This window comes from Kogia breviceps, chromosome 12 (genome assembly GCF_026419965.1).
Source record: "Kogia breviceps isolate mKogBre1 chromosome 12, mKogBre1 haplotype 1, whole genome shotgun sequence".
Taxonomy (NCBI): Eukaryota; Metazoa; Chordata; class Mammalia; order Artiodactyla; family Physeteridae; genus Kogia; species Kogia breviceps.
Window position 1 is genome coordinate 94,786,897 of NC_081321.1, and position 19,169 is coordinate 94,806,065.

The 19,169-nt window shown below is 56.1% G+C and overlaps 1 protein-coding gene across 1 annotated transcript in view; it reads left to right on the forward strand.

The window, feature by feature from the left end:
- Nucleotides 1-9,068, forward strand: part of FAM83F (family with sequence similarity 83 member F) — a 28,878-nt gene extending 19,810 nt beyond the window's left edge. Inside the window, exons 2-5 of the mRNA XM_059081090.2 lie at nucleotides 646-813; nucleotides 1,309-1,430; nucleotides 2,250-2,941; nucleotides 8,921-9,068. Of these exons, the coding sequence (XP_058937073.1) occupies nucleotides 646-813; nucleotides 1,309-1,430; nucleotides 2,250-2,941; nucleotides 8,921-8,970 (1,032 nt within the window). The 3' untranslated portion in view covers nucleotides 8,971-9,068. The remainder of the gene's footprint in view (nucleotides 1-645; nucleotides 814-1,308; nucleotides 1,431-2,249; nucleotides 2,942-8,920) is intronic.
- Nucleotides 9,069-19,169: the final 10,101 nt, after the last annotated feature.

Consider the following 19,169-nt stretch of genomic DNA (forward strand, 5'->3'; position numbering starts at 1 on the left):
CCTTGCCTTCCAGGATGGATAATCAAGACTGGCTTTTGGAAGTCAAGGGTCCTAGGCAGGGACCTTGATTTGAGGATGAAGTGGGATGGTCTGGACACCTGGAGGCCAAGGGAGCCCGAGCTAACTGGCTCTGCCCGAATCTGTGCTCGGGGAAGCACAGGGCTTTGCACAGCTGCAGGGAGATCAGAGCACCCAGGTCTGCAAAGAAAGTGGTATCTGAGCAGATCTGCTGCTTGTGGAAATGGTCCATTTCATGCCTCTCCGTGACTGCAGCTCCTTGAACCTGCTTATTTCCCAAAGGCACCAGAACCAACTTTCCTCAGCCTCGTAGATCTCCACTGACACGGCTTCGGAAGAGCCGCTGGAAAATCCCCAGCGTGGGTGGTGGGAATTTGCCAAGGATGAGGTACAAGCAGCATGGCCTGCACCCTCTGCACCATCTCCACTTCCCAGAGCAGGGAGCCCATCTCCTGCTGACATGTGCTCAGAGGTGGGTGGGGATGTGCAAAACCCAGGAGTGGTGCAGATGGCGTTTTTGACTCTTGGCCAGCACTTGCCCCAGCCCAGCTGGTCCTCTGTGGGCCGCGGTGTGACTCCGTATGTGTGTACTCACCACGTGCCTCAGTCGTGCCCTTCCCCGTCCAGGTCATTGCTGTGGTCATGGACCTCTTCACTGACGGTGAGATCTTCCAAGACATTGTGGATGCTGCCTCCAAGCGCCGAGTCCCAGTGTACATCATCCTGGACGAGGCAGGTGTGAAGTATTTCCTGGAGATGTGTCAGGGCCTGGAGCTCGCTGACTTCCGTATTCGGGTAAGTGGTGTCACTGGGACTGGGGTGGGGGGTGGGGAGGGGGGAGGAAGTGGGGTGGAGACGGCCTCTGCCCCTCCCTATGCCTGCTCCCCAGTTCAGGGGCCCAGGTGAACAGCACTCTCAACCCCTTTCCTTCTGCCTAAAACCTTGCCTCATGAACTGATAACCCTAACTGCATGCCCCGCTTACATTTTATCCCGAGGCTGCTGAGGCTAAGGAGGCAGCTCCAGCCTAGTCCCGGGCGCTCAGCCCGCAGAGTCACCGTCAGGGTTGAAGGCAGGGCTGTGTTTCTCTTCTGAAGAGCTTTGAGGGCAGACCGGGGCCAGCCTGGGCCCGTCCGAGCCCAAAGCAAGATTTGCTGACTTCCTCAGGCCGTAGGAAGCAGAGTCAGGGTCCTGTGGACAAGAGGGTTCAGCCTCCACCCAAGCAGAGACTCAGCTTAGAGCCTCCAGGCCCCCAACCTGAGTGACAGTGCCCTTCTCCTCTTCTCAACAGAACATCCGTGTCCGCTCTGTGACAGGTGTTGGCTTTTACATGCCCATGGGGAAGATCAAGGGGACCCTGTCATCCAAGTTCCTAATGGTAGATGGTGAAAAAGTAGCCACTGGATCCTACAGGTGAGTTGGGCCAGGTCAGAGAAGGGCCTGGGAGGCCTTTGTTCATGGTCAGAAAGATGCTGGACTAGAGCCTCCACAATCATGAGTTTAAGAGCTATTGTCTATTCTGATAGCAAAGAATAGCCTCCTGGCCAGTCCCTTCCCTCAAACTTCCTGGCTAATGGATTATTCAGGAAAGAAGGTCAACTTTTGTTGAGCATTAAGCACTGCCTGCCTTTCATGGTCCGCAACAACTGCTTGCCCTTTGAGGCTGGAAGAGTCCTGGGCACGTGAAACAGTTAATAAATGGCGTCAGTCCTCTTACGTGGTTAAAGTATGGGGTTTTGCAGACACTAAGTGCTCTAAAAATTCAGAGAAGAACTGTTAAGGAATGGAATACTATTAACAGTAGTGGCAGCTATAGGTACTACTTATTAAATGTATGGCACAAAGTGCCAGGTACTGAGTGAAACCTTTTATATTCGTTACTGGACTTGGAGCCTCACAACAACTCCGTGACTGTACACCTTACAAGCCCCATTTTACGAGGCACGCGGGGCAGAAAGCGGGTTTGAATCCAGGCCTGACTTCTCTTGCCCTTGCCCTGCACCCACTGCCTGCTTTCTGCATTTGAGGCCAAGACCTTGGACCAAGGGAGGATTTGGGTCTGTGGCGGGAGGGCACCCTAGCACGAAGGCAGCAAGGCGTCCAGCCTCAGTGGCGGAGCAGGTCGGGCTGGGCAGTGGGGTTTGAGGTGGGCTCACCGAGGGGCGGCTGGCAGGGCGAGGAGGCTGCAGGCCCCGGCACACGTATGTTGCTTTTCTGTCCCCGTGTCCCCAGATTCACTTGGAGTTCCTCCCATGTGGACAGGAACCTTCTCCTCCTCCTGACGGGGCAGAACGTGGAGCCCTTCGACGTGGAGTTCCGGGAGCTGTATGCCATCTCCGAGGAGGTGGACTTGTACCAGCAGCTGGGCCTGGCAGGAGGCGCTGGCAGGCTGGGCCTCAACTACTCCTCCACCGTGGCTCGCAAGCTTATCAACCCCAAGTACACCCTGGTGCCAGGCAGCCGCCACCCACCTGGGGAGATGATGCGCTGGGCTGCCCGGCAGCAGCGGGAAGCCAGCAGCAATGCACAGGGACAGGAGGAGGGCAGCGAGGGCGGCGAGTCAGCACGGCGCCTGGAGAGTTTCCTGCACGACCTGGTCACGCTGGAGCAGGTGCTGCCCCCCGTGGAGCCCGTTCTCTCGGGGGAGCTGACTCAGTATGGCAGGGTGGTCTCCCACCTGCGTGTGGACCTGAAGCCCAGACCCCGGGAGGCTCTTGCCCGAAACGGCAGGGGAGAAGCTGCCAATGGGGAGGCCACCGTGGCCAAGGAGCGCAGGCGCTTCAGCAGCAGGTTCTTCAGCCGGCGGTCCAAGAGGCCCGCAGCGCCCAATAGCACGGCCAGCGCCCTCTCCCCCGAGGCCTTGGCCGAAGCGGAGTTTATGACGGGGAAGAGGCCCAACCAGGGCTCCAGTGGTGACGTCTCAGGTGAGCCCCTCCCACCGGGCCCAGGGCTCCTCAGGCCTCTGGCCTTGGTCCAGGAGCACTGCTGATTCTGCAAGAAGGCAGCCTCCCGGCAGGGAGAGCACATCAGCTCTGGGCCCTACAGTCCTCAGGTCCCATCCTGCTCTGGCCTTTGTCTGCATGTGGCCTGGGGCCAGCCACTGCAAGCCAGAGTTTCAGTTTCCTCTTCTCTAAAATGGGAAGGTGATGCCTGCCTCGCGCAGCTGTTCTGAGGATATGAAGTGCTCAGAACAGTGCTGGACGCCGAGTAGTCTGAGACTAGGGCTCTGACTCTAGGGCTTGTTCCAGCAAACCTTGTTCCTTGCTGGATCAGTTGTCAGGGCCTGACCTGGTCAAACACACCGCACCAATGCCCTGACCCACTTTTCCTTGTTTCTGTTGTAAATAGTTTGACGTGGCTCCTCCCTGTTTATTTGATAAGTGGTGTTTGCCAGGCTGCTTACTTCTGGGAGAGATTGTTCCTAGTGGTGGTATCTTTCTGGCTGTCTCTCTGCCTTTATCTCTTACTCTGGAACAGTCTCCAGAGTGGCCTTTTCTGGCTGGTGGTGACAGCCAGGGCCACTGCTGGCGCCTTTTCTCATGTCGACACTGCTGAGTCAAAGGGGTTTCCATGTTGGGGTTTCTCCCTCCAAGACTGTGGGGCTTTGCAGCGGTGAGGCTGGGCTCCCTGGCTGGCCAGGTAGGTAATGGCAGGGACTTAACCTTGGGCAGCCTGAGTGCTTCCAGAATTCCTGTGTCCCTCAAGGCCCTAGCTTTGACCTGACATTGACTGGAGTGCAAGTCTTCCCAAACGCTGATGCCCCAGCCCTGCTAGAGAGCCTGACGCACTCAGTCTGTGCCTCTTAAAGGTAGGACAGGCCTGGAGTCTCCGAGAATTTGGGCACAGCAGCAGTGCCAGGGCTATAGCTGCATTTGGCCAGGAAGCATTTACTGAGCACCTCCGTGTGCCGGGTCCTTCCCTAGGTGCTCTCTCTCTCACTTGGCCCTCACAGGAACCACGGAGGTGGCAGATGGAAGCTCAGAGAGGTGAGTTAAGTGGTCCCAGGGCACAGTAAGTGTTCGTGGGGCGGGGATGCAAAGCGAGGCCAGGGCCCATGTCCTGTCAGGGAGGGGTAGCTGGGCCCGTCCCATCCCCCCTGGGCTCCTGGCTCCCCCAGCACCGGATGCTTCTGCTACCCTGCACCTCTTGTTTGGAAGAAGGGTTGCCATGGTGAACACCTGGCAGGGAGGAGAGGGGGAGGGGCGAGCCCAACCACAAAAGGGGCTCTTTCCCACATCCTGACTGGAGGTGAAGTAGAAGCTTTCTCTTCAGCCCCTCACCCTGAGGTGCTGTTTCCATAGAAACAAAAGGCCATTGTCTTATCCCTTCCTGCTTCCTTTAGTGAGTCTCAGCATCAGCTTCCCCTGCTTGGATGACTTGAACGGTCACTGACACTTCTGCTCCCTGAGTGTTTGCATGGGGTGCCAGGAGCCAGCCAAACAGCCAGGGATGCGCCCTGTACCAGCTCATCTCCTGAGTGCCTGGCACCCAGAGAGAGAAGGGCAAGTGCAAGAGTGCAGCGGCACGCACGAGGGATGGCCCTCAAGGTCACCCTATTCCTGCCCCAGCATAAGGAAACACACAGAGTGGCCTCGTCCCGCACAGCCTCTGTGTACCTGGATGGGCATCCAGCCCCGAGGGCCTGGAATTAAGTCCCGTAAGAGACCTTTCCTCTCCCTGCTGCTTTCTTCCCTCGAAGGCAGGGCAAGAAGCAGAGACTCCCCTCCCCAAAGGCCCTTTTTGTGGCCTCCAGCCTCCCAAACGTTTGACAGGTTTAGTGCCTCCTCTCAGGCAGCAGAAGCTTATCAGCAGGACTCTGTGTGCCAGAGGGTCAGGTTCCTGGCAGCATGGGGGTCCCCAAGGTTGGAACTAGCAATCCTAGTGCACTGGGAACTGTCATCTGGGAGGAAATCACTTTAGCGATTCCCTTAGGGCCCCATCCAGGGAGAGGATCAGTGTCCTACAGTGAACATTCAGAGCATCGTGAGAACAGCCATCGGACGGATCTCAGCTCCCAGTACCTTTCTCCTCACACCTTGGACACATCCTTTCACCTCCCCAGGGCCGTTTCCTGGTTGAGAAGAGGAGGGGTTGATCCAGGGAGGGTTCAAGAGGTCCCTTTGAGCTCTGATTCTGACTGTCCTTTCTGTCCCAGCTGCCCTCTTGTCAAGGGAGAACCCAGGCCGATGGCAGGGTGGGTAAAAGAGAGAAAAATAGAAAAGCTAAGAGCTGACAGCCTGTACAATTACTTGATGAGAAGTATATAGTTGTCAAACAGCATGCAAATTTTTGCAAACCCAGGTGTGGCCCTTGGGAGAACCTTCAGAAATCCCTTCCTTTGGGTCTGGCAGTCCAGCCGGGGGCGGCCAGGTGGTTTGAAGGCTCACAGCACCCCCTACTGGTAGAAGCCAAGCACCCTCTCCTCCTTGTTTTTCTCTCAGTTGAGTCCGTGCTCCTGCAATTGGCGCCTTTCCTGAGCCGGCCACCTGTGCCCATCCAGGAGCTCAGGACTCTGGGGCAGAGATCCAGCCTCAGGGACCAGCAGTCACCGGAGAGCCTTGTCCAAAGAGTGAGGAGTCTGTCTTGCTCGGCTGGGCTCAGGAATCTGCATTTTAAACGAGCGCCCCGAGCGTTTTCCCACGCAGGGGTCGTCAGAGCAGCAGATTAGGTGACAAGGCTCTGCCCTCGGGGGCTGCCAGTTTGGGGGAGGGGCTTCCAGGTGATGTCCTGAAACCCCTCCTGGTCCCCCTGGAGAAATCCCTGGGACAAGGCCAACACTCGTGTGCGTGGTAAGAGGAGGAAGAAAGGCACAACTTTGGCTGAGTACCTGGCGTGTGCTGGGTAGACACGGTGCCAAATGCTCTCACCCAGAACCCACAGCCGCCCTGCCTGATGATGTTGTTTTAAGACGAGATCCCAGACGTGCAGAGAGGCGAGGCCCTGTGCCCACGGTCATGAGTGAGAAAAGGGCGGTGGGCTCTCCTGCCTCGCAGGGCCTGCCAGAGCATTATGGCCATCTCTGGGAGGTTAGGGTTGACACCAGCTGCCTACATCTTTAAAGGCTGTTTGGAAGGGCCAGAGGCCTGAGTACATGACTGACCGCCCCCCCCCACCCCCCCATATGGAGGAAGAAGAGAGTGCAGCCCCTGAGCCCACGCTTCTGTTCCCAGAGTTCTCTGAGGTGACTGCAGCCACGGTTGCCTTGCCGGCACTCTCCCAGGTGCCCGAGTCACGCGTGGATGGGCCACCCTGGCTGGCAGTGTGGCCTGGCTCCTAGTGCTCTGCTCGCTGGCTCCTGGATTTGGGAGCTTCACATTTGCCTGTGTCATCCCTGGGGTGGAGGTCTCAGATCTCTCTCCTGGAAGTCTGGGCCCCTGCCTGAGATGGAAGGCTGGGGAGGTGCTGCTGGGGCTCAGGGCTCCATAAGGGACCTGTGGGCCTCCAGTTCCGGGGTAAGCCTGCTCAACAGCTGTCTTGCCAAGACGGAGCTCCAAAGCTCAGTGTCACTCCTGAGGTCAGAGCCCAGCCGATGTTCTCAGGCCGTGCTCTGATTCCATAAACCTGAGCACTGTTACCAGCCGAGGTCTGGGTCACATGGCACAGATGATGGGAGCTGAGTGGGCATCCTTCGAGGAGCTGATCCCACTGGGCTCCAGAGAAGAGGCAGGCATCCTGAGTCTCACTGGCAGATGTCAAAATCCCCTGCCCTGCTGGTCTCTTGGGCCTGCCCAGGGCTTCCGTCACCATCTAGGTGAGTGAGGGCACGTACATCACCCGGCCACCACCCACTGACGCCACTGCAGTCGCTCTTGTTGTTAGATTGGTACGAACCCTTACGTAGCTTGCTGCTGCCTGATGGTTCATTGTTTTCAACAAATGTCTGTCTATGTGGTGTCTGCTCTGTGCCGGGCACTGTCCTAAATTCCTGGTGTAGCAGTGGACAAAGTGAGCTTGCCCCTGCCCTTATGTGCTGGGAGGGGGACAGGGAGGGCAAGGACCTTCTCCTGAAGAGTGATCAGGGAAGGCCTCTCTGACAAAGGGGCATTTGAGCAGAGACTTGAATGATGGGAAGCAGAGAACCATGTGGACACCCAGGGGAAGAATCTTCCAGAAAAGGGGAGTGTGAGGTCCTGAAGCCTGTAGGGAGGTAGAGCTCACTGTCCTTGTCATGGCCGTCTATACCACTGTCCCCTCTCCTGCCTGCCGAGCCGGACCGGCCGGGCCCCGATGCTCCAGGCCTTCCTTCAGGCCGCCTCTCCACCACTTCCTGCCCCTATGTCCAGTCTCACCTCTTCCTTTGAAGTTTGACTTTCTCTGGTGAGCCTCCTTTGGGCCGCCTGTGCCACACAGACTTTGTAAAAAGTGGAAATGTGGGGCTGTTGATATATTCTCCTCCACTCATCTGAGCAGGTGTGATTGGCCACGGCGTCTGCTGCAGGCGGCAGCGGACTCCGGTCTGTGCGCCGCGGAGGGGTGGACTCGAGGGCTTGGTCCTCAGCCTGGCCTCCCGCCAGAGGCGTGGCGGTGAATTCTGAGCGAGAGGCCCGTCTCCAGGCTCGCATCCAGCCTCAAGAGAGTGGGTGGGAGTGTGGGAAGCTGGCCACCAACCTGCTCTGCCCCGGCCGCCCCCAGCCCACACGGCCACTCCTCCCTGGCCTCGGGAGCCCACAGGACTTTTCTCTCCTGCCTCCAAAATTCTGCTGCCTCTGGGGAGAAACTCAGCATCTGCTCTGTAGGCCCAGCAAGTACAGCAAGCCGCTGAGGACAGGAAGTGGGGACGGACGTGTCCTGCCGCAGCCAGGGGACTGCAGGACGGGAAGGGCAGCGGAGGCAGCCTCAGCACCCGAGGAGGCTGGAGGCTGGAGGCTGACCCAGCTCCGGGCCCTTGGAGCCACAGGGAGGCGGGCATCATCGTTGGCTCCCCTCCCACCTCCTCGACGCCCTAGCTGCTCTTTGAATGGCTCGGCTGGACCCGCAGCAAGTCCCGAGGCCTGGGTCCCGCTGGCCGGGCAGGGAAGGGCCCCACTCAGGCCTGTTCAGCGTCTCTCTTGCTAATGGCCCGGGAGAGGAGGCCAACACCACCTCCATGAAATTCACAGCTGAGGTGATACGGGAAGGTGGTGTGAGTGCCGGGAGATGACCCTGGCCCTGGCGGTGTGGAGAGGTCAGCGGCCGCCCAGGAGACGGCGGCCAGCGCCCCAGGAGGACTTCCCGCAGCAGACTCGAGGCGCTGGTCTGAGGGCAGGAACACAGCCGGCCTCTGCTTGGGGTGTAAAGGCAGTGGACACTGATGGAAGGGGCCTGGGAGGAGGAGGGCTGTGCCTCTCCACCCCTTTCCTCTCGGTGCAGGGTGTGCCCCGCGCCCCCATACCTGGCTCCCTCCCGGTCCGCCTGCCGGCCCTCCTGAGGCAGCGCATTGCCCCTTCCCTTCGGGGCCTGAGTGGTGGGAGGAGCTGAGATGGGGCCCGGAAGGGCGGCATTGGCGCAGGCGCTGCCTGGTTCTGGGGGCTACTGGCCCCCCGGCCCCCACTGTCAGGTTGGGCCAGGACGCCCCCTTGCAGCAGGGCCACGCTGAGGGTCACTGACAGTGACTGCGGTCGCACTCGTGAGCTGTGACGCAGCACAGGGTATTAGCAACTGGTGAATCGCCCCTCTGAGGTCAGAAGATGGCAGATCCCTGGTGCCTCAACCAGGAGTGGTCTTGCTGAGGCTGTCAGGACACGGAGAAGCTTTCCTTTTGCTCTTCTGAGCACCTACTGACCTGGTTTCAGCAGCTTGGGAGGGAGATAGTGACCCCAGCACCCAAATTTGCTGTGTGGGCAGTGCATAGGAGAGGGGCTGGAGGCCAGCCCAGGGAGCACTTTACCTACATCCTCCCTCACCTGTGTCCCTTGTCTCTGCAGGTAAAACAAGTTCCAGTCCTGACAAGGCCAGCAATTGTGTGATTTTGTGAGCTGCGGGCCAGCTGTCGGCAGGACCTGTGGATGCCCCCATCCTGTCCTGTGGAGACACAGGTCAAACCCTGCACCAATTTGCACATCGGACGCCTACTGGCCTCCTGCCCCAGCAGCCTCCATCCTGGCCTCAGGGACCCCGTATCCCAGATGTGAGGGTCTGCAGCACCTCAGAACAATCACACACCTCCACAAGACTGTCGTGGCCGGGCAGGGGGTCCCCCTTTGTTTACATGAAGTGGAAGCTTGACTAGTGTCCGCTCTCCTTTATGCCCAGCCCCCTCCCTCCACTGGGCCAGCCTTGCCCTGCAGGCCCCCAGGTGGGGTGAGTCCATGTCTTTAGACCTTAATGTGATGGGGACTCTGGGGCAGCCCCAGCCCCCTGGCTTCTCCTTCCCTGGGCTTCCTGGTGCCTCTGGTCCCCCAGGAGGTTTGGTGGAACAGAACGGACGAGGACAGGGCTCTGAGCCCGGGATCCAGTCTTGCTTGAGCTTCTGAACTCAAGGTGGAAGACACAGCAAGGACGGCTGGGGGCTGGCTGCTGTGGCCTTCCTGGCCTGTCCCTCAGGCTCCTGCAGTAGACTCTGAATGGAATAAGGGCAGAATTTGAGCCTGCCATTTTGAAAGCCCTTGTGCTGAGTGAGGTCTCCTTTCCCTCCCCCAGCACCATCCTGGCACAGGCTCTGCCCTGAGTGGTCCGGGCCTCCTTGGCTGTTGCCTGCTGCAAGCCCATCTGACAGTTCTGCTAGTGTCTTTACCTGAGGCGGCTCCCTCCCGTTTTTTGCCTTGATCCGCAGCCCAAAGTAGGGAGAGAGAGAGCCTGGCTGATGTTCTGGTGGTGCTGGAGGCTGGGCCCTGTCACCAGGAGCGTTTGCCCTCCTCCCACCCCAGAGATGGCCCTCAGTCCCTTCACCAGCCAGGACTTAAGTGCCTTCTCTAGTTAAATGTCAGCCAAAGACCAGCCTTGGCCTCCTGCCAAAGTCAGACTGTTATCGAGGGCCCTCAGCCTCCCGGCTTCTTAGGGACCTGGGCTAATAATTGCCATGATGCCAGGCCAGGAAGACCAGCTGGAAATCGCACACCACCCCCTCTTCACGCACGTGACTGAGAGGACCTGCGGAGAGAGTTCTGGAATGGACAACAGAGAAACTGCCAAACCGCAGGCTCTGTGGCTGGCCTTGCTTCCGGCCGGGTGCTGGAGGCCTGGAGAGCTGAGGGCTGCAGTGCCTGAGAAAGCACCACGCTCAGCCTCTCTCAGCCTCCTACTTCTGAGCCAAACTCTCGTCCTCACATCTTTCCTTCTAGAAAACCCTGGGGCCCCAGCAGCCCCTTGGGGAGGGGCCCCGGTGCCTGCTAGCACCTGATGGTAGAGGGAGCAAGGAGAGCACCGAGCATGCTGGGAGGAGCCTGGCGTCCCCGGTGGGTGGTGGCAGCGGCAGGGGAGGAAGGCTGAACCTGGCTCTTGGCAGGTGAGGGACCCTGACCCACATCCGTGAGCGCCTGTGAGGATTAAACCCTTCCTGGGAAGTGCTTCCTTATGCACCAAGGCCTGGCGATGTGGCCCTGCTTGTTCTGGAGGGGAAGGGAGAGGGAGGTGGAAAACGAGGGGCGGGGGTTACACCTCAGCTCAAAGTGTTTGGGTGGAGAGAGCACTCTTGGTGAGCAGAGTGGACACCTCTGGGGCAAGGAGGAGGCCGGAGGAGGGCACCGGCTCCTGAGCGATTGCGCCTCCCCTGCGAGAGAAGCAGGCCCACGGAATCCCTGTCCCGTCTCGTGACCCAAAGCAAGACCGGTTCCTCCCCTGCCCTCACACGCAGGAGGCTCTGGACTGGAAGTTCCAAGTCGCTGCAGCCTTGAGCCTGGCTGTCCGTCCTGCTCCGGCTTCTCCCTGCACCAGAGTGGGTCATTCTCACTCTCTCCAGAGAAACCAAGCAGGATGGGAGACCATGTGTTAAAAAGGAAGCAGCGCGGTGTCACGGGAAGAGCGCTGGCCTGTGAGGTGGGGCACCTCTCCCCTTCCTCACAGAGGTTTCGGCGAGATGGTCTCTGACCCCCTCCAGCTCTAAGATGCTCGGGAAGAGAACGAGAGTCCAAAGGTGGCTGAGGATCCTGAAGACCTAAAATGCAGCTTGTCTGCCTAAACGCCAGCCCCTCCGTTCTGCCTCTCGGCTTCTCACACTTTAGTGCGTCTGCCCTGTGTTCCAGCACTTTGCACGTACTTTGTGAAATAGTCTCTCTGTCATCAAATCTCAAGGGGACATCTGGCCTTCCCGGTTGGATGGCGAGTTCAAGGATGGATCATGCCCTTGGTCCCTCTGCAGCCACTTCCACAAGGCTGGTAACATCAGAAGGGCTCCAGGAGGAACAGGGATGAAACAGTACTCTGGGTGCGGGGCCTGGCTTCGCTGGCCCCATCTCACCCCACCGCCAAGCTGCCCACTTTCCGAGTCCGGCCTCTGTAGGTTGAGTGCCAACAAATGGCACAGCTCCTTGAGAGGCCGACCTCAGATGCGCAGAGGCACTTGAGGGCTGAGACCCCAGGGCTGCTGCCACCCTAGACCTCGCCCCGTAGGAGCAGGAAGCCCAGGGCCCCTGCACGGAGCTGGGAGGCTTTCCCTTGACGTTGGCGAAACTTCCCAGTCTCATTGTCAGCTGTCCTTCGGGTATGGTTAGCCCTAGCCCTGATCCTTCAGGGGTGCTTCTGAGACCGCCTCTGCCCACAGCACTACCCCGTGCCTGTTTGGACCCTAATAGAAAGGCTGGAACCACAAAGGCAGCCTTGAGATATGGAGGAAACGGGCCCAGGGGCGAGGGGAGGGGTTACGGGGGAGGCTTTTTTTTTTTTTTTTTTTGCTATGATGCTTTCCTCGTTAATTTATTGAACACCTACTATATGCTAGTCACCGTGCTAAATGCCTCCCTCAGTCACCTGCAGGTTTCAAACTAAGAAAAGCTCAGGAAAAGGCCCTTTACAAAGTTAACAAAAAGTTCTCCTGTGTATTTGGAGATAGAGCCTCACAAAGTTGTGTGATGAGCAGCTTGGGTCTTAACCGCCCCCGTTTTTCACATGAGGAGGTGCATTGTTCTCCCCAAATCCCACAGCACATAAAGTGCACATCTAGCCTGCTCCTCCAGCTCAGGGTTTCCTGCCTTCAACGCCAGTGACACTTCGGACACAAAATTCTCTGTGGGAGGAGAGGCTGTCCTACACGTGTTAGAATGTTTAGCAGCGCCTCCGGCCTCTACTTACCAACTACCAGTAGCACCCCTTCAGATGAGACCACCAAAAATGTCTCCAGACATTACCAAGTGTCCCTGGGGGTTAGAATCGCCCCAGTTGAGAAAGAGCTCTTTGCGTTGAGCCCTGAAGGGCCACGGGCTCCTCCCTGAGCTGCTTTCTGTGCTTACATCCTGCAAAATGGTTCTCTTCGACAGATCTCTTTGGCCCAGAGAGGCTGGCTGACTTGCCAAAGATTTTGCTTTTTGTGACCGACACAATAGCATCTGCCATCTTTGTTCTGGTTACCTTGCTTAGCTCTTGCCCGCCTTGGACTCTGCGGAACAGGTATGCTTATGTGCACACATCTGTCTTACTCCACCCAGAGCCCTGCCACATTTCCTCCCAATCTGTTCCCCCCCCTTCAGTCTCAGTTAAAGCCCTACACAGGGAGTACCCTTGGACACACCCGTGTGTGCCCAGCAGTGTCCCCACCTCAAAAGGCAGCCAGGGCCGACAGTAGAGAGACTTCCACGCTCCTCAGTGCAGGCCAGGTGGCGATTGCTACTTGGGGTACCACAACCACGTTCAGTTCTGACAAAACCCCCTCAGCAGCTGCTGAGCCCTGCCATGCACTGTGCATATAGTTCATCACCTGGCTGTGCACCACCGTCATTTTTCCCTGCCTGGAGGACCCAGCGGCTGTCACTGATGGTCTGTGCTGCTGTTCCAGCGGCAGGAGGTCTGGTGCAGAACAGGCATGCCGGGCTCAGCAAGCTGAGCCAGACCAAGGTCGAGAGGATACGCACCTTAGGGAGGTTGAGAGGTGGCAGGTGCAGATGTGAGAGTGTTCTCAGGGCGAGTCATCGTCAGATCAGCCAGAAGGCTTTGAAAAGTTAGGCAGGCCTGAACTTCTCACTCCTCCTCTGCGAAGCTTCTGCCTTCCCAGCTCTGAACCGAGGAAGGCCCTGCTTCTGACAGCTTATGCTGCTGCCTGGCACGACAGATACCCATTCTGTGCCTGGAGACCAGGACACTGTCTTTCCACCTCACTATCGTATCCGCAGTATCTGCTTAATAACGATTCGTTAAATGATTGAACACTTGACAACCATGTGATACAGAGAATAAGTCAGGCTAATCAATGTGGACGGTGTCAGAGGCTCTGCAATTGATCATGACCCTTTCACTTTTGTTCCTGACTCCTGAAATTGTACATGGAAGCCAAACAGGACTTAATTTCTTAAGGACTTTGAAGTCCTTCCTTATCAAATCCTTTCCTCCAAGAAGGCTTCTTTCAGTGCATGTCCTCAGCAGACAGTCTTCATCTCCCAGTCACCCAGGTCTCCAGGCCTCTCTGGCTGCTCACGGATGACCCTGTCTGCATGCTTCTTTCAAAGGCTAGCACGAAAGCAGGGGAGGAGGAGATGGGCCTTGAGGTGAGGAAATCTGTCCAAAGTCACTCAGCAAGTCATGACAAGGGCTAGAACCCGGTTATCCAGACCCTCTAGGAGGGCACTGTCACTGCATCATGTGGCCTCTCCAAGTGACAGCCAGCTGGAGACAAGTTTTCATCAAAAAAGTGGCTAGAAGTTAGGCACTGTCTGCAGCCACTGGAAAGCGGCTCTAGGAACAGATGTCCATGTCATAGGAGACCAGCTAGGACCTGCCACGGAAGCCAGCAAGTGCGTGGGGAGCCTGGAGGAGGAAGGGAGGAAAGGGTAAGACAGGCAGTATGGCTGCAGAGGCTACGGTCCTCTGGGCACAAGCAAGGGAAAAGCACATGCCATCCTGTGCTGAGCCAAGAACCGTGCCTGGTGGCCCTTATTTCCTAAGTGCAGCTTGTGGACACCCTGGCTGGTCTCCTCCTGGAAGGCCTTGGAAGTTGGGCGATTGGACAAGGAGAGGCACTTCACTGCAGTACTTGGAAGGCTTTATTCATTTGTTCGCTCAGCAGATATTTACTGTGCACTAGGTCTGGGGATGAACGGTGAGGCAGGCCATCGCGGGTTTAGGGCAGCGGGGTGGGGGTCGTCCTGCTTGCTGTGATCTTAGCCGAGGCTGTGGCAGCAAGAGAACAGTGCAGAATGGGCAGGCTCGGGCTGGATTCCCCATCCGCCACATATTAGCTAAATGACCCTGCAAGCTGCTCCACATCCATCCAAGTAAAGGGATAATCCTGGTACCACTCTCAAGAGGCCCTGGGGAGTAAAGCACTCAGCACAGTGGCTGACGTAGAGGAGGAGCTCTGTAAAGGCTGATGCCTCCGTTGTGTTATATGGGGGGTTATCACTTCCCTCTTGGGACATTCTCTCCTGGATTCTCTCCCTGCTCCCTCCCGGTAAAATTGCCACTTTCACGTGGCAGTACTTGGCACACCGGCCTAAATGCTCATCCACCTGGAACAAGTTTCAAGGCCCAGGTTTTGAAAGAAAGATGGAGAAAATGTCCAGAGATGCCACTTGTGAGCCCTCAGCTCAGCAGGGCCTGAGTTACGCCGGTACGTGCTCACCCCTGCGCCCGCCCTCGGCTCTGTAGGTTTGTTATCGGGGGGCCTGGAAGAGGGCCACCGCCTTATCTGGTTGTGCAAAAGTCCCAAACTTTTCTTGACCGATAGTTTTGGGTTAAACTAAACAATTTTTTTTTTGTTTGGAGACTCCTTCATATATAAAATACAAATTAAACCCAAACCAAACAAATAGCCCATCAGAAAAGCCTGCCGACCCGCGCCAAGCCACCGGGCTTCCGAACCAGTCCTGAACCCCCGTGCGGCTCCAGACCCTCCTCAGCTTTCTTCCAGCCCTTTCCACGCACTCGCCGGCGGCGAGGACAGCCGGCGTCTCCCCGGATAGACCGGGAGGAGCCCCAGGACCGGCGCGGGTCGGGGCGCAGAACCCGAGGCTGCGGGTCCCCGCGGAGCGCGGGGCTGAGAGCACGCGGGGCGATGCTGACACCTGGCGGCCGCTTGCGGCGCCTTGCTTTCCTCCTCAGGGTAGAGAAAAGGCAGAGGCCAGGGCTCGGCAAACTTTCTGTTAATGGGCACATAGTAAATGTTCTAGGCTTTGGGGACATGCGGGGTCTGTCACGACCGCTGCTGCTGCTGCAACGCTAAAGCCCACCAGTACGATGGGAGTGAGTGGGCGTAGCCGTTCCAGTGAAATTTTGGGGACGCTGAAATTTGAATTTCGTCTCATTTTCGTGTGTCACAAAATATTACTCATCTTTTAATTTTACCGCTCATTCAAAAAATGTAAAAATCATTCTTGCTCAAGAGCTGTGCAAAAACAGGCAGTGGCTGGATTTGGCCTGCAAGGCCGCTGGCCCCCTGGCCCCAGGCCACTTTCCTCCAGGATCCCAGCACTAACCCCCAACTGTCACACCTGGGATCCTTCCCTATTTTGCCACCGTCCTGCCGAGAGGACTCCCCCAGTACCCCATCCCCAACCAGACTGCTGCCGCTGAGCCCTCTTCCTAACAAATTCTGGAGTTGTTAGTTTTCACCCATGCCTAGGAACAATCCCCATGGCCAGGCCAGGGCTGGGTCTGACTCTACACAGGGTACTGAGAGAATTTAGGGGGAAGGAGATGTGGGTCTGGCTTCTCTGCTCCAGAAGCCCCCGAGAGGAAAAGGGGCTTGAACTGAGCTTTGAAGGGAGTGTAGACCTTGGAACAGGGGACAGAGAAAGGGGCATTGAGGGCCGGCAAACTCACCGAGGAAGCAATGGGCATGGGCCCGCTGAGAGGCCACCAGGAAGTCCTCCTGAGGGGACCCCCGGGAGGGAACCATCCTTCACGGTATGGATCTCACAACTACTCCAACCAACAGGTGTAATTTTTCTCAACCCTACCAATTAAAAAATGCGACCTCGGACGGTTAGTTACTTAACCTCCCTCTGCCTAAGTGTCCTCATCTGTATCTACCTCATAAGATTGTTATGAGGATTGAGTAAGTCAATACCTATATAATTACAGCGATGCCTGGCACTAGGGCCGGCTTCATGGGCATGCAACTTGCGGGCTCCCATGGGCCCTGCACCCAGAAGGCGAAGGGTCCCACATTTGGTTTAATGCTCTGCTGTTGCTGTCTTGAAATTCTTAATAATTTTGGAACAAGGAGCCCCATGCTTTCATTTTGCACTGCCAGTCCTCCCTGGCATAGCATGTGCTTACAAACTTGAGGTTTTATTATTATCTTAGAGTCTAGAATAACAAATCGGATTCAATACACTTATTTTAGAAATGAGGAAACTGAAGCTCAGACAGTTTACGTGACTTGCACACGATCACACAGCAAGTGGCCTGCAGAATGAAGGCTGGGGACGGAGAAATGAAAATCGCCATCTCAGAGGTGAAGGCAGGACAACGACCCGGCTCCCCACCCCCACCCCCACCCCCACCCCCGACAGCCCCAGAAGGCAACATAAGGAGAGGAGAGAGAGAGACTCCTAAGAAGGAGCTTAGAGAAAGAGGGGATATGAAAAAGAGCATGAACAGTTGTAGAGGTAGGAGGGGAGCTGGCTATTTTGAGGAACCAAGAGAAGATTTTCAGAGTAAAACATAGTGGTGAAGCCATGGAAACAAGGACTAAGAAAGTCTCTTGGATGTTGGCCACAAAGAGGTCATAGATGAGCTTAGAGAAATGAGTTTCAGTAGAGAGTTAGGGCTGGAAGCCAGGATACGGAACAGCAGTGGTGGATATGGCCACAGGGCATTATTTAAGATGCTGAGAAAAGGAAAAAGAGGGGAAAAGGGCAGGCAGGCAGGCAGGAAGGAAGGCTATTTTGAAGGAGGTGGGAGAGGAGCCAGATCCCAACTGGATGCAGAGGAAGGACCATCAGATGCAGTAATATAGCCAGGAAGAGGTGCGCCTCTTTCCCTGAGTCTGTAGGGGAAAGAGCATGGGGTTGAGCTCATAAAGGCTATGAGGGCGACTGTTCATTTGGGGGCTCGTGGTCTCTCCAGCGGCACTGTGGCGGTTCCGAGGTAGGTGCCTCTGGGCAACATAGCAGCATGGAAAAGAGCTGACTCATTGGAGTCAGAGGGCCTGGGTTCAGCGGTGAGGTTATTAACTGTGGCGACCCGGGGCAAGTTAGTCAGCCCTTCAGAGCCTCAGTTTCCCTACCTGGAAAATGGGGATAACCATGGTTGTTGTGAAGGTTAACTGCCATGATCCATGTAAAGCCCTCAGTACAGTGTCTGACACACATCGGTGTTCACGAAAGGGTAGCTGTTATTAACAGCACATCCGGTTCTCCTGTGAACCTCCTGGGGGTTGGCCAGCACACAGGAGGGGTCCAGTGTTTGCTGCTTCCCTCGGAGCTTTTCAGGAAGTGTGGTTGTAAGAAATGAGAGGTGATTTAGAGGCAGCACAGCTTCTGTCACAAGGGCTTTGTTGCACAATAAATGCTACCAAACGTAATAAATGCTTATGAGCGTGTCCTCTGTAATCAGCACCCTCTAGAAAGTTCCCCTCCCCCGGTGCTATTGGCCTTGGCTGTGGCCACACCCACTTTCCAAGTGAGCCAGATCAGCTGTCAGCTGTCCTCTTGTCTTTTGGATTTAGTTCTTTGACAGGGAATCTTCCCATGATTATAAGTTTGAGAACCGGAGACTGCATTATAAACACTTCCAAATGTCTCACAGAAATGAGAGGCCAGTGCAAAGGGTAAAGGGAGTTCTCCTGTGCCACAGAAATCAGAGCTGGAGCCCATCCAGCTGGCTATGTCACCCCAAGCTTGTGGGTCATTGCAGAATTGTTTGCAGAAATTCCCCTTGTATTGGATTTTGTCCAGGCCAGTGCAATGTGTTCAGGGATCACAGAACAATCTCTCAAGGGAAGAAAGGAAGGCCTGTTGCTTGGAATGGCTTAGAGCACTTTTGGTAGCCATCCAAGGCAGCTATCACTCATTAAATCTGCCTTCCCCTCCAGCAAAAAGCCAACTGTATAGAACACCACATATAGAGCTCTAAGAATAGTATAGCGCTCCAAGAACATACTGCACTTGGCCTGCATACGAGTGTGCAGGGCTTGGCGAGTCTTTTTACTCTCAAAGCTGGGTGTGTTGTAACAAACAAACACACAAAATATTTACTGCAAGTAGAATGCAGAGAAGAAACGAGAAAGAGAGCAAAGGAGAGCACCCTAGCATGTCATTCTTTGACCTGGGCTGCCTTTTCAGGGCAGGAATCGACGACGCCACAGCCACCAAAGCAGCCTGTAAGCCCTCGGGCAGTGAGTACAGCAGACCCCTTTCCTCCCCACCATTCACTGACTCCACACTAGGCTGAGCAAGCCCCAAGGTCCTGTAACAGGTGGTAATTTGTCATTTGCTGCGACAGGAAGTTGAAACCATCATTCCCCACAATAAATATTTAGTTGATTTATTGGCTTTCTTCCCACAAGTATAGAAAGTGAGAACAGCTTCCATCCAAAGCTGCAGTTCTGAGCAATGAGAGCTCTCAAAGTACAGACAAGACCCTAAACCACACCCCACTGTTTGTTGGAAGAAATCCATGTGTGGGTCTATTCATAAAAGAGTCTGGGAAGATACTCTCCTTAATGGCGGTCGGCTCTAGTAGTGGGATTTGAGGGAGATTTTATTTTCTACTTTAAAGCTTTCTGTATTGTCTGAAATCTTTACTCAGTGTTACTTTTATGATCAGAAAAAGAGCAATCTTATTTGGAAATTACTTTCCTATTCTCACGTGGGCAAACACAACAGGGTTTCTGGCTTCCTGCTTTCTCCTGGGGAAGGAAAGTACAACGAGGCGAAGTGGACAGACCCCTGAAGGCCCTCAAAGGCAAAGGTTATAGGAAGCACCGGCTTTGGCCACTCCTGGATATTCCTATTCTGCTCCCTGCCCCCAGAGAGCAAGCATTGCAGGTCACCGCACATCCCCAGTCTCTTGCCTAGGTAATCACAATTCATCCTTTAGTTCTCCTTGTAGATGCCACACCTTCAGGGTAGCCATCTTTGTCTC